The sequence below is a fragment of the Mytilus trossulus genome, chromosome 2 (genome assembly GCF_036588685.1).
Source record: "Mytilus trossulus isolate FHL-02 chromosome 2, PNRI_Mtr1.1.1.hap1, whole genome shotgun sequence".
NCBI lineage: Eukaryota > Metazoa > Mollusca > Bivalvia > Mytilida > Mytilidae > Mytilus > Mytilus trossulus.
In genome coordinates, this window is record NC_086374.1 from 1,615,906 (window position 1) to 1,629,198 (window position 13,293).

Sequence of the window (13,293 nt, forward strand, 5' to 3'; positions counted from 1 at the left end):
TTATTGGTGGCCGAAATCACAATATGTATTGGTACCCTCAGCAGAAAAAGGAGCAATCATTGTCTATTAAGATCCAACACACCTCACCACAAGAAGGGTACAAACTCACAGCCTCAGAGGTGATAGGCTGGTTTTGACTATACCTGTAGATAAAATCATAGCAATGAGAGAAAAAATGACTTTTTATATCAAAAGAAATCCTAAAAGTTTGAGAGAGAAAAAAACGGCTGATTGCAATGACTTACAGATTAATACAAGGTAAGAAAAGATAACATAAATAAATTTAATAGTGTTTTATCATCTTTACACAATATTTCATTCTTCTTCAACAAATATATTATAACAATCAATAACCTGTAACAAATTATAATAAAATCATTGTATTCATTAAGTAATTGGTGCATTTGCTTTAAACATCAGAATGTGACTGAGTATTATGCTTATTTTAGTTTTCCTCTTTATTGAATTATATTCTGAGTAAAACATTTGAATTCCAAGAAGCTATATTGCCTCGAATTAAATCAATCCTTTACTTAATTACTTTAATAAGTACTGTCATGATAGAACCTCCATCCAACAGAAATAAAGTATAATGGGCTTGTACCTTTCCTATGATGAAATCTATGAATAATTATATATCCTCACAATAAACTGTGTGTATAAAAAGAGGAGAAGAATATATGTCAATGAGACAGCAACCCATTGACACAAAAATCCAAAACATCATGAAGTCAACTTTGACAAGAAGACATGGTGCTTTGTGCCTAAATTCCATCAGAGACCATATAAGGTAGACATTAGCAACTATAGGTCACAGTACAATTGATCATCAAACAGTCCAGACACATGTAACAAACACTTACAAAATACATTGTACACACTTAAAGATCAGTTATACAATACACATTTCCAGATTACAAATACAACACATGTTTAATGAACACAAATAAAACACACATTCAAAGATGTTTAATCTATGACCCAGAGTATCAAACTATTTTCTTATCTTTGTTATCTTCTAATTGTAATTCTAAATTTAATCCATCTTCTATAACAAAACTGAAAAGAGAGAAAACATTTTGTTAATATTTAGATTTACTTGTTAACAGAAGTTTGAATGAATTCTGTAATTGTACTTTTGCTGTCCAATGGAAAACACTTTTTCACCAAAGTGAAGAGTAAATGTTTAATTTAAGGTTGTACCTAACACTACAGGGAGATAACTCTGTAAAGTCAGTAAAAGGTTTTAATTACATTGTGTTGCATTTAGGGAATATTAAGCTTCTCAATGATCAAAATTGGTGTTTGTCAAACTGCTATATAACCAGTGTAACAAAACGATTGGTTCAAAATTGTTTGGAATTTTTATATTTTTTTAAAGGGTCAAAGTAAATACATTGTCAAAATTTTATGAAAATTAAATGAGCCAAATTAATTTTAGTGAAAGGGTTGGGTACCACCTTAAATATTTCAATAGTCCAATGTTATTTTTTTTAGATCAAAACATTTCCTTATCTTAATATTCTTTCCTAAAGAAAAATCAATAAAAAGGTAAAATCAAAAAATAATTTATCATTTTTACTCAAACTTGCTCAAAAACCTTAAAGCATCAAACTTGCCCCAAATCATTTTGTTAAATTGCATGATGTAACACTATTTTTGTGATGCTTCCCAAAAAAAACCCTCACCTGTACCAGAGGTAACATACAGGTATGGTGCCTGCATGCCACATTGAATGAGCATCAAAAATCCACAATAATGGAGGAAAATCCAGCAGCTCCAATAAAATAAGGAATGTCAGACCAAACATAGCTAGCATACATTTTTGTACATAACGTTTTTTTATTCCTTCTTTGTAAGCATATAACATCCATCCAATAAAGTTTAGTGCACCTGTATTCAAAGAGAAATTTAGAATAAAATGAAGAAAATAAATGTAAATTGTATGTTCATTTTTTTTTTAAGTAAGACAAATACCACTTACTGATGGACATCAACAAGTTCCACTTCAGCAACTTATTGATTTTAATCCTCTGTGGAATGTGATGTAAGCTGTTTTATTTTCCAATGTCTTTGTTGTTCCTTATCATTTCAAACTTTAACTTTAGCTCTGTTTAACAATCAGTCTAGTTTTAGAATTGGAGAAATCACAAATACCAATGATTTATGAATTGATGAAGTAGAGATGTTAATCAGTGTTGTTATATCATTAGATATGGCTAACAATAACCAATTGTATCCTGTGTAACCACAATGCAGTACCATTTATAGAGTAAAATCTGCTGGCCTTCCTAGAGCTATTGGTGTTACATTGCTTAATAGTCTTACTTTTCTGTGTACATTCTTTTTTGTTCGTCTTTTTCTTTTCAACCTGATGTTATCTACCTGTTCATGATATCTTTCAAAGCTCAACAAATTACCACCAGCATGATCATCATGATAAATTAGACAGGGGCGGATCCAGGATTTTGGAAAAGGGGGGGGGGGGGGGGGGGGGGATGGGGGCGAAAATTATAATTTTTTGGCTAAAAAACATAAAATAAGTGTAATATGCACTATTTAAACGGTTCCTGGCTTGGGGCATGTATATTTTTATAGTTGCTGTAAAGTGTAAGGGTTGGACATTTTTTATGCTGTATTCTCCCTATTAATTGTCTATCATAAAATGATAGTATTGATCATCCAAAGCTATGTACTGATATATTGGATGTAGGACTTGTCAGAAAAAGAAAAAAAAATAGAAATTCTATGAAATTTACAATACGATCGACATGAGTTAAAAAGACAAACAAGCAGTTATTATCAAAATGTTTGATTGATATGTTTCACCAACATAACTAAGGGAACCAAAGTGAGGGGTTCCAAATCCACCGAAGTTATGAATGACAGTCGACAAATGGAGACAAGAAAGTCACACGCAGAAGGCGGGTTACAGTCTGGTTTTGAAAAGAGTATTCAATATATACAAGTCCGGCAAAGACATTCCGGTCAGACATGCAAACCCCAGCCACAAAAAAATACGCCCTTTTTATTCATCATGTTCATCATTTAATGCTAAATAATTTTGTTGGAAATTTTCGTTTTTAATAGCAAAAAAGTGGACAAGACTATTGTTTTCAATCCAGATGCGGCCAGAATTTTTGTTTAAGGCAAGAATCAGAGTCATTTTTTTCTCTCTCAAATATCTCAGACTGCCTCCTCAAATCAAATGGTTCATACCCGAGACTTGAAATCTTTCTAATGCTTATAGTGACTGGGGATCATTATTCAACTTTGTTATTTATAAAATAGGCTGGAGCATTTGGGTTTAAACATGTTTTCGTAGGTAAATAATATTGTAGAACTTTTTTTTTCATGAGAGTGTAATAGTCTATAGGGTATTTACTATTACTTTCTGTTTGGAATAGTAAAATAGAAGTCAATACGTTCTTGCTCAATCCTCTGTTGCTTTGAAGGTTTCCTGATTGTCAATACATCTTCAGCCTAAGCAATGTGTATTACTGTAATTTGAATTTCAAAATGACCGAGTGCTGTTTTTTCAACGCATTGGTCAACTCCACTATAGCAAATCACACCACAAAAGACAATCAGTAAATACCAGCGAAAATATCTTAAGCGAAAGTAAAGAATTGTCGTATAAAAATTAAATACTCGGAAAATGACAAAATTCAGGAAGTCTATTCAGATTAATCATTTTCCAAATAAAAAAAAAAAGTCCGAGCAAAGGGGGCGTACGCCCTCTACGCCCCCCTATGGATCCCCCACTGTTATAGGCTATCTTTGATTACATTTAAGCTTTAATATTGGCCTCAACAGAGAGGTGAACAATTTTCCATAAAGACTACACAGATTGCATCCACATAGGACAGTATAAAGTAATACAAAGGACAGGAAATTTGGAAGTGGAACAACATAATAAAAATATTCAAACTAGTTAACACTTACCAAAAAAGATATTTACTTGCATGTTATAACCATAATCAAAATGTACAAAGGCTAGGTAGTAAATATGGTAAGTGTATAAGGCAATAACTAATGCTGCAAAAATGAGAGGAAGGCGCACTGGACTGGTTCCACATAATCTGAAATATATCAAAGTAAAACTTAAGTAAAAAGGTGCACTTGACTTATAAGGTACTATTAACTGTAGTTGTATATTAACTGACAAAAGATCAATCCTCTGATATAATAAAAACAATATCAAAAACTTTGTTGGATGAATGAATTTCTTTAGAACTTAATCAGACAATAAATATAAAGAAATTCAGTTAAATGTAAAAAGAAAATTTCATTCACAATAGAGCCCTAACCATAGGTACCAAAATGTTTAAAATATTAAAATAGGCCAAAGGGGGGTAAGTCTGAATAAAATTCAATTGACAGACATCAGAATCAGACATCTCCACAAAATAGGAAGAATTATACGTAGTTTGATTACAAAATTACCAAATGGTCAGCTCAGAGTCAGAATAATGTGTTCAGGTATGTCACATTTCTACTTGCAGATTTCTTGTGAACTTGCAGGTTAAAAATCAGGATAAAAATTTAAAATTTGAAATGACATAAACCAAAAATAATCATCAACCTGAAAATACTAATCACATGCAAATTTGTAAACATTGACCTAAGATAAAGGCAGTCTATTTGTGTTTAATTTCGTTATTTATTACCATAAATATTAAATTTCTTGTGAGATTATATAAAAGGTTGTTTCAGGTAGTCGTTGTTCTTTAAAATTTTCTGCATATAACACATGGATAATGGATGTTATTTAAATGCCAACAGTACTCACCTACATAATACAGCAAAACAGTTACTAAGTACTACAGAAAACGCACAGAAATAATCCATTTTCTAAAATAAACAAAAGTGCATTAATTTTATATCAAACTAACTCATATCTTGCAATAATAGAAAAACTGACCTTAAAATGCTCTCTCTGCTAGTTTCATTATACAAATGTATTTACTTACTAACTTACATAAAGTCACATCCATAATAATATCCCAAGTGCAGAAAAAAGGAAAGAGACAACAACCCGACCAAAAAGCAGACAACAGCCAAAGGCCACCATTGGGTCTTATGTAATATAAACTAGAGGCTCTAAAGAGCCTGTGTCGCTCACCTTGGTCTATGTGAATATTAAACAAAGGAAGCAGATGGATTCATGACAAAATTGTGTTTTGGTGATGGTGATGTACATCATAATTTACTGAACATTTTTGCTGCTTACAATTATCACTATCTATAATGAACTTGGCCCAGTAGTTTCTGTGAAAAATGTTACCGGTAGTAAATATTTACAAATTTTATGAAATTGTTTAAAATTGACTATAAAGGACAATAACTCTTTAGGGGGTCAATTAACCATTTTGGTCACATGTGACCCAACCCAACAACCCAACAACAGATTCTCTGATTCATCTGAAAATTTCAGGGCAGATAGATTTTGACCTGATTAACAATTAAACCCCATGTCAGATTTGCTCTAAATGCTTTGGTTTTTGAGTTATAAGCCAAAAGCTGCATTTCACCCCTATGTTCTATTTCTAGCCATGGCGGCCATCTTGGTTGGTTTGGCTGTTCACGCCACACATTTTCTAAACTAGATACCCCAGAGATGATTGTGGCCAAGTTTGGAAAAATTTGGCCCAGCAGTGTCAGAGGAGAAGATTTTTGTAAAAGATCTATAAAATTAACGAAAAATGGTTAAAAATTGACTTTAAAGGGCAATAACTCCTAAAGAGGTCAAATGACCATTTTGGTCATGTTGACTTATTTGTAAATCTTACTTTGCTGAACATTATTGCTGTTTACAGTTTATCTCTATCTATAATAATATTCAAGATAATAACCAAAAACAGCAAAATTTCCTTAAAATTACCATATCAGGGGCAGCAACCTAACAACAGAATGTCCAATTCATCTGAAAATTTCAGGGCAGATAGATCTTGACCTGAATAACAATTAAACCCCATGTCAGATTAGCTCTAAATGCTTTGGTTTTTGAGTAATAAGCCAAAAACTGCGTTTTACCCCTATGTTCTAGTTTTAGCCATGTCGGCCATCTTGGTTTGTTTGGCAGGTCATGCCACACATTTTTTATACAAGATACCCTAAAGATGATTGTGGCCAAGTCTGAATTAATTTGGCCCAGCAGTTTCAGAGGAGAAGATTTTTGTAAAAGATATATAAAATTTACGAAAAATGCTTAAAAATTGACTTTAAAGGGCAATAACTCCTAAAGGGGTCAACTGACCATTTTGGTCATGTTGACTTATTTGTAAATCTTACTTTGCTGAACATTATTGCTGTTTACAGTTTATCTCTATCTATAAAAATATTCAAGATAATAACCAAACACAGCAAAATTTCCCTAAAATTACCAATTCAGGGGCAGCAACCCAACAAAGGGTTGTCCGATTCATCTGAAAATTTCAGGGCAGATAGATCTTGACCTGATAAACAATTTTACCCCCATGTCAGATTTGCTCTAAATGCTTTGGTTTTTGAGTTATAAGCCAAAAACAGCATTTTACCCCTATGTTCTATTTTTAGCCATGGCGGCCATCTTGGTTGGTTTGGCGGGTCACGCCACACATTTTTTAAACTAGATACCCCAATAATAATTGTGGCCAAGTTTGGTTTAATTTGGCCCAGTAGTTTCAGAGGAGAAGATTTTTGTAAAAGTTAACGACGACGGACGACCGACGCCAAGTGATGAGAAAAGCTCACTTGGCCCTTCCGGCCAGGTGAGCTAAAAAGACTGGTTCTTAGATTTTATCCATTAAGACATATCTTTATAGATATATGCTTATAATAAAAAGTATGTGGAATTGTTAGGTTAGTCTTTGCAGGCAATCTATATAAAATGAACAAAATTGAATTTGTTTAGAGATAAGATATAACTAGAGGCTCTAAAGAGCCTGTGTCGCTCACCTTGGTCTATGTGAATATTAAACAAAGGAAACAGATGGATTCATGATGGTGATGTACATCTTACTTTACTGAACATTCTTGCTGCTTACAACTATTTCTATCTATAATGAACTTGGTCTAGAAGTTTCAGTAAAAAATGTTAGTAAAAATTTACAAATTTTAATGAAAATTGTTTAAAATTGACAATAAAGGACAACTTTGGATTAATTTGGCTCAGTAGTTTCAAATGAGGAGATTTTTGTAAAAGATTACTAAGATTTCCGGAAAAATGGTTAAAAATTGGACTATAAAGGGCAATAACTCCTAAAGGGGTCAACTGACCATTTCGGTCTTGTAGACTTATTTGTAAATCTTAATTTGTCAAACATTATTGCTGTTTACAGTTTATCTCTATCTATAATAATATTCAAGACCAAAACCCGCAAAATTTCCCTAAAACTACCAATTCAGGGGCAGCAACCCAACAGGTTGTTGGATTCATCTGAAAATTTCAGGGCAGATAGAATTAGACCTGATAAACAATTTTACCCCATGTCAGATTTGCTCTAAATGCTTTGGTTTTTGAGTAATAAGCCAAAAACTGCATTTTACCCCTATGTTCTATTTTTAGCCATGGCGGCCATCTTGGTTGGTTGGCCGGGTCACGCCACATATTTTTTAAACTAGATACCCCAATGATGATTGTAGCCAAGTTTGGTTTAATTTGGCCCAGTAGTTTCAGAGGAGAAGATTTTTATGAAAGTTAATGACGCAGGACGCAGACAGACGCAGGGCAGGACACCACCGGACGCAAAGTGATGGGAAAAGCTCACTTGGCCTTTTAGGCCAGATGAGCTAAAAATGTGGTAATGCTAATACCTCTGTAAAATCTGTATCTTTTGTATGAAAAACTGTTGACCAAAACCAAGCATTTAATGCTACCTGAAAAAGACAAAAACAAATGTAAAACAAAACCAAGCATTTAATGCTACCTGAAAAAGACCACAAAATACTGTTAATCGAAACCAAGCATTAAATTCTTCCTGAAAAAGACTTTAATATCAATCATAGTAATCAGCATAACGTAAATTCTGTATGTTACAGTTCCAAGTGACGTCAGGAGTCTGTTTTTTCATTGGTTGTTGGTAATTGCTATTAATATTTGTTTATACAACGGCATAAAATTGCAGCACAGCTACATAATTTGGTTTCTTTTAATAATAAAATTTCAATTATTGTTTATTGTTATGTTACTTACTAAGGCATATAGATGCCAGATATAATATAAATGAACTTTTGGAGATACTTGTTTTCTGTATGTTATTTTACTTACTAAGGCATATAGATGTCAGATGTAATTTAAAGGAACTTTTGAAGATACTTGTTTTCTGTATGTTATTTTACTTACTAAGGCATATAGATGTCAGATGTAATATAAAGGAACTTTTGAAGATACTTGTTTTCTGTATGTTATTTTACTTACTAAGGCATATAGATGTCAGATGTAATATAAAGGAACTTTTGAAGATACTTGTTTTCTGTATGTTATTTTACTTACTAAAGCATATAGATGCCAGACATAAAATAAAGGAACTTTTGAAGATACTTGTTTTCTGTAGGACAGGATTCTCAGGTGGGCTAGTCCATTTAGTACAGAGAACAACACTGATGCTGGCTCCTGTATCCCAAACAGTCGTACGAATGGCCACTAAAACAGAAATAGAATAAAACTTAAAGCAGTTCATGCATTAATGTCTATGTTTAGATATAACAGACAGTATAGGAAACAGATCATAAACAGTTGCGTAAGTTTAGGTACTGGCGTCAAGGATATAGTTATTCACAATGTTACAAGAAATTGGTAGAGTTTTATGTCCATGATGTGCCCTTTTCCCTTCACATTAGGTTTTATTTTTGAAAATGCTGATCTACTCAAACATCTAGGACCCATTCCTGCCATTGGTGCCAGATATTTATTTGCTCATTGGTTGGGTTGTTGTCTATTTGACACATTCCCCATTTCCATTCTGAATTTACTATACTCAACATAAACATCCCATTAATAGTCTTTATCAGGAAAAAATTTAATATTTTTTTTTTGTAAAGCTATACACCAGTAATTAGTCAGAAAGAAAAGTGTAAGAAAAGTACATCTACTTGTCTACAATTTTACAAAGTAACTACACACTGTTGTGTTATAAAATACAAATATCATTTTTTTTTATATCTGCATCTTTAAAAACAAACTTGATAGCCAACGTTTGGACGGGTGCTTGTAAAAGGTGTTGCATGTGTCATATATGTATCTTCATAAGGGGGTAAAGGCCTTCCTTAAATCCCCCACTGTATTTTTCTGTAAAACTTATAAACATTAATTAGATCATTTTGAATTGATCTCTATACTTCATTTACTTACTTTCCCATGGAACTGAGGAACACTAAGTCCATCTTTGTGAAAGGCGTCTACAGTTTTCCACATGCACTGGTATTTACATTCATCTTTACATGACCACTGTAACACTGTAAGGTACCAGGGCTGAGCAGACAAGAACTTTGATTGGCTGGTACAGTTTTTATTGCCACAGTTACTAACACATTTCATGAATATGTATGATCTGTCGCCATAGGAACCTACAGTTACCTTGACACACAAAAGAATAAGAAAACACAACAAAAGTTGTGATGCACTAATGTTACTTATTGATGAACAAATTTTGTGTGTTAGTCTTTGAATTCCCATATTGTCTTTTAACTGTAATCATTTACACACAGTTGTCTGTTCTTTCTTTCATTTCTTATTCCTTTTGGTAAATTGAACTTCTTAAATCTGTAAAATAAGTTTAAATATTAATTTTTTCTGATATTGTTACCAGTTGCATATCATTTAAAACAGGCTATTGATTACTAAAATATAACAATTATTATTCATTTATTGATAGCAAGTAAGAGCAAATCATCAAATAATAAATTACCTTTCAAAACAATTTTACTTTTCATGTGTTTGGTGAACTTTGGCAACTATGTAGATGATATTTTATACTTTAAACACTGTTTTTTATAAAGATGATGTAATGTGTATTTCAAATACATGTACTTAATGTCAGTCAAATAAATATAATAACAATCTAATTCAAACCAATATCAGATTTACAATGTCAGTCAAACCAATATCAAAATTACAATGTCAGTCAAACCAATATCAAAATTACAATGTCAGTCAAACCAATATCAGAATTACAATGTGTGTCAAATTAATATCAGAATTACAATGTCAGTCTAAAATAAATAACCAATTAAATTGTAAGTCAAACCAATATCAGAATTACAGTGTCAGTCAAATCAATACCAGAATTACAATGTCAGTCAAACCAATATCATAATTACAATGTCAGCCAAATCAATATCAGAATTACAATGTCAGTCAAATCTATATCAGAATTACAATGTCAGTCCAAAATAAATAACAGAATAACAATGTCAGAATGTGATGAATGTCAGAATTACAATGTTCATACATCATGTCCTAGATGTAACTAGATGTCTATGGATGTTGTCATCAACAACATAGACAAAACACATACCCAAATGACACATATGGAATGGATATTGTAATGTTTTTCACTTTAACTATAATATCTCATATAATTACAATATCAGTCCAAAATCAATAACATAATTACAATGTCAGTCAAATCATAATCAGAATTACATGAATGTCAGTCCAAAATAACAGAATTACAATGACAATCAATTCCTGCATTTCTATGACACCATACTTTTAAAATAAACCTTATAAAAGTATCCTTGATTTTAATTGGTTAAAAGCTAAAGCATTATTCATGTATTTTCATTATTATAACAAGAGAACAAACTTTTTACATATTACTATAATTTCTAGGACATGTAGGGTATATGCACAAGAATTAACCAGTGACAAAACATTTTATGAACTCTTTGAAAGGGGGAGGGGGTACTGATTGACCTAAGTGGGGCCAAATCAGTCATTTTAAGTGATTCCTTATATAATCAACCATTTTTTCCCAAATAGGGACTGGGCCCTCCTGAATCTGCCTTAGTATGTTAACTTTCATTACCCTCTCTGCTGTGGTATATTTCAAAATGTATGTATGCCTGTTTATTCACCATATGTGAGCACTTTATTAAAAAGGCTTTATTTGCTAACATCATGAATGTCTAGAGGCCATGTTTCATTGTAGATAATGTATTAAACTTGAACATTTACCTGAACTATCTTCATTGATTTGCAGTGTTGTATATATATTATCTTCAAAAATAACAGTCTTCAGAAGAATTTTAATTTACTTGGCCACTCATGATATTTTCCCTTCTCTCTGATAATTTTTAGCAAATAACCTTAAAATTATGTTTAAAAAAAAATTAAAACTGTATTGGTATTTGGTAAATATCATGTAGATTATCCACATTGATAACAAAACTGTAATCATCTGGTGAATTAGAAATACAGACATAATCATGATAACAGATAATAAAGTTTAATCAGTAACTTCATGAACTTGTCATTTGTTAAATATATATGTATTGGAAATATGAATTGGGGCAGATATATCCCAGAGGAACCAGTAATGATCTCTGCATTTAATCAACCATTTAAAAGAAGTAGAAAAACGGAATGGAATAAAAGATTGATTACTTGTTAATATATTTCAATCATATATTTGAAACATTAAAAGCAATAAAAATCATGTTTGCTAACATTACAAACGGAATGTCAAAAAATGATGGGTACCAGTAATGACGCACTGTAAACAAACCAGTAAAAAACACTTGCTCGTACCTAATAATCGAAAAATTGCTTCAATCTGGATTCTTTATAGTTAACACTGTTCAACAAATTCTATTTTATTTACAAATTTTGAAATTTTCATACACTTTAATGATCATAGGGAAAGTAGAACAAAATTTTTAATTTTTTTTTTTTTTCTTTCAATTTCATGAATTTTATTATAAAATTATACAAAATTTATGAAACTGATATATATATTCTATATATTTGAAAATAAAAAGTAATTGCATTCATAAAACACTAATAACAACAATACATTTATCAATGTTTACCTCATACATTAAATGAAAAAAAATTGATAAACCATAGAAAATCATATAAGCGACGATCATTTGTTCTACTGTGATTCCCGCTTAAATGTAAAACCATATCACATGACAGTCATGTGATTTCAAAAACACAAAATGGGAAAGCATGCGGTTACATATTTTTATTGGCCAAAGAGGATGTAGGACTGGTAATCATCCAGGGAAGGGTAGAATGTTTTTGACCTTAATAAAATGGCAGAAATTGCATTATCTTTAATATTTCAAGCAATAATAACATTTCTGGGCAGAGCTTTAGGCATCTTTGTTGTAGTCAGAGGACCTTCACCAACATGTTATGGAACGGTAAATCTTGATGACGTCACGGCTTTTGTTTAGAAATATAAAACCGAAAACTAAATTGGTGCGTCATTTCTGGTCCGCGTCAAAACATGTACCAAGACGATAATAATAGATCTAAGATAAATTAATTTATAAATACATGTTTATGTTATTTACATTTTGATAAACAGATTCATAGACATATATCTCTGACAGTGTTGGTATACATGTGGGATTCTTTTTCTTATTTTTATGAAATTATTTGGCTTGATTTGTTGGTGGTAAAATTGTTTGTTTTATTTATTCACTAATTGTTATTAGACATGAGAGTTAGAGCTACACATATAAGCATAAATTCTTCTTGCACACACCCATTTTTCGTTTAAAAAGACTGCAGTCTGTATGTTTATAGTACATTTATTTAAGCTCTATTGATCGAACCTTTAGCAACCATCCAGTAGACTGTAGGCAGTACTGGATAATTGTGTATAGTATTGGTTTATATATTTACCTTACTTGTTCGTGGAATTAATTTATATAACAATACCTGGCAACTTACTGTTAAGCGTGTCAGCTGTCATGTCGAAAAAATACAACCATTTTCTTGTTTAAGAAATTAAGTAAATTGCCGGCTTTCCTCTAATTTTTCCTGAGTTATCTCAGCATACAAATAGCGACTGGTTCTTTTTTTAAGTTTTTAATCCTTTGCTCATCGTTAGACATGGGCTTCAATTACCAGTTCAAAGGGACGTAAAACTATACATTGCTGAGGCACTAAGAGGTTTCTCGTCATGAAACTATCACAGCTACCGGTATTTAAAAAAAAAAATTTTTTTTTTTGTTAGAATATTATTTTGACTAAGACTTGATTAACAGTGCATTTTGTTTATGAAATGGTATTTTAAATAAGGCAGTGTCTGCGCGTACCCGCATGCGGGTACGAATAGTCAAATTGCCGTTCTA

At 31.7% G+C, this 13,293-nt stretch overlaps 1 protein-coding gene across 2 annotated transcripts; it reads right to left on the reverse strand.

The window, feature by feature from the left end:
- Window positions 1–372: 372 nt before the first annotated feature.
- Window positions 373–13,092, reverse strand: LOC134706220 (post-GPI attachment to proteins factor 3-like). Of its 2 annotated transcripts, none has more exons than XM_063564961.1 (8): window positions 12,878–13,092; window positions 9,335–9,745; window positions 8,477–8,626; window positions 7,798–7,860; window positions 4,793–4,854; window positions 3,946–4,082; window positions 1,689–1,893; window positions 373–1,059 (listed from the first exon to the last, which is right to left on the reverse strand). In XM_063564961.1, the coding sequence occupies exons 2-8, from the start codon at window positions 9,656–9,658 to the stop codon at window positions 990–992; spliced, it is 1,011 nt and encodes a 336-aa protein (XP_063421031.1). In that variant the 5' UTR covers window positions 9,659–9,745; window positions 12,878–13,092; the 3' UTR covers window positions 373–989. The 2 variants fall into 2 exon arrangements, with proteins under 2 accessions (XP_063421031.1, XP_063421030.1); XM_063564960.1 differs by having other exon boundaries at window positions 381–1,059; window positions 12,890–13,086.
- Window positions 13,093–13,293: the final 201 nt, after the last annotated feature.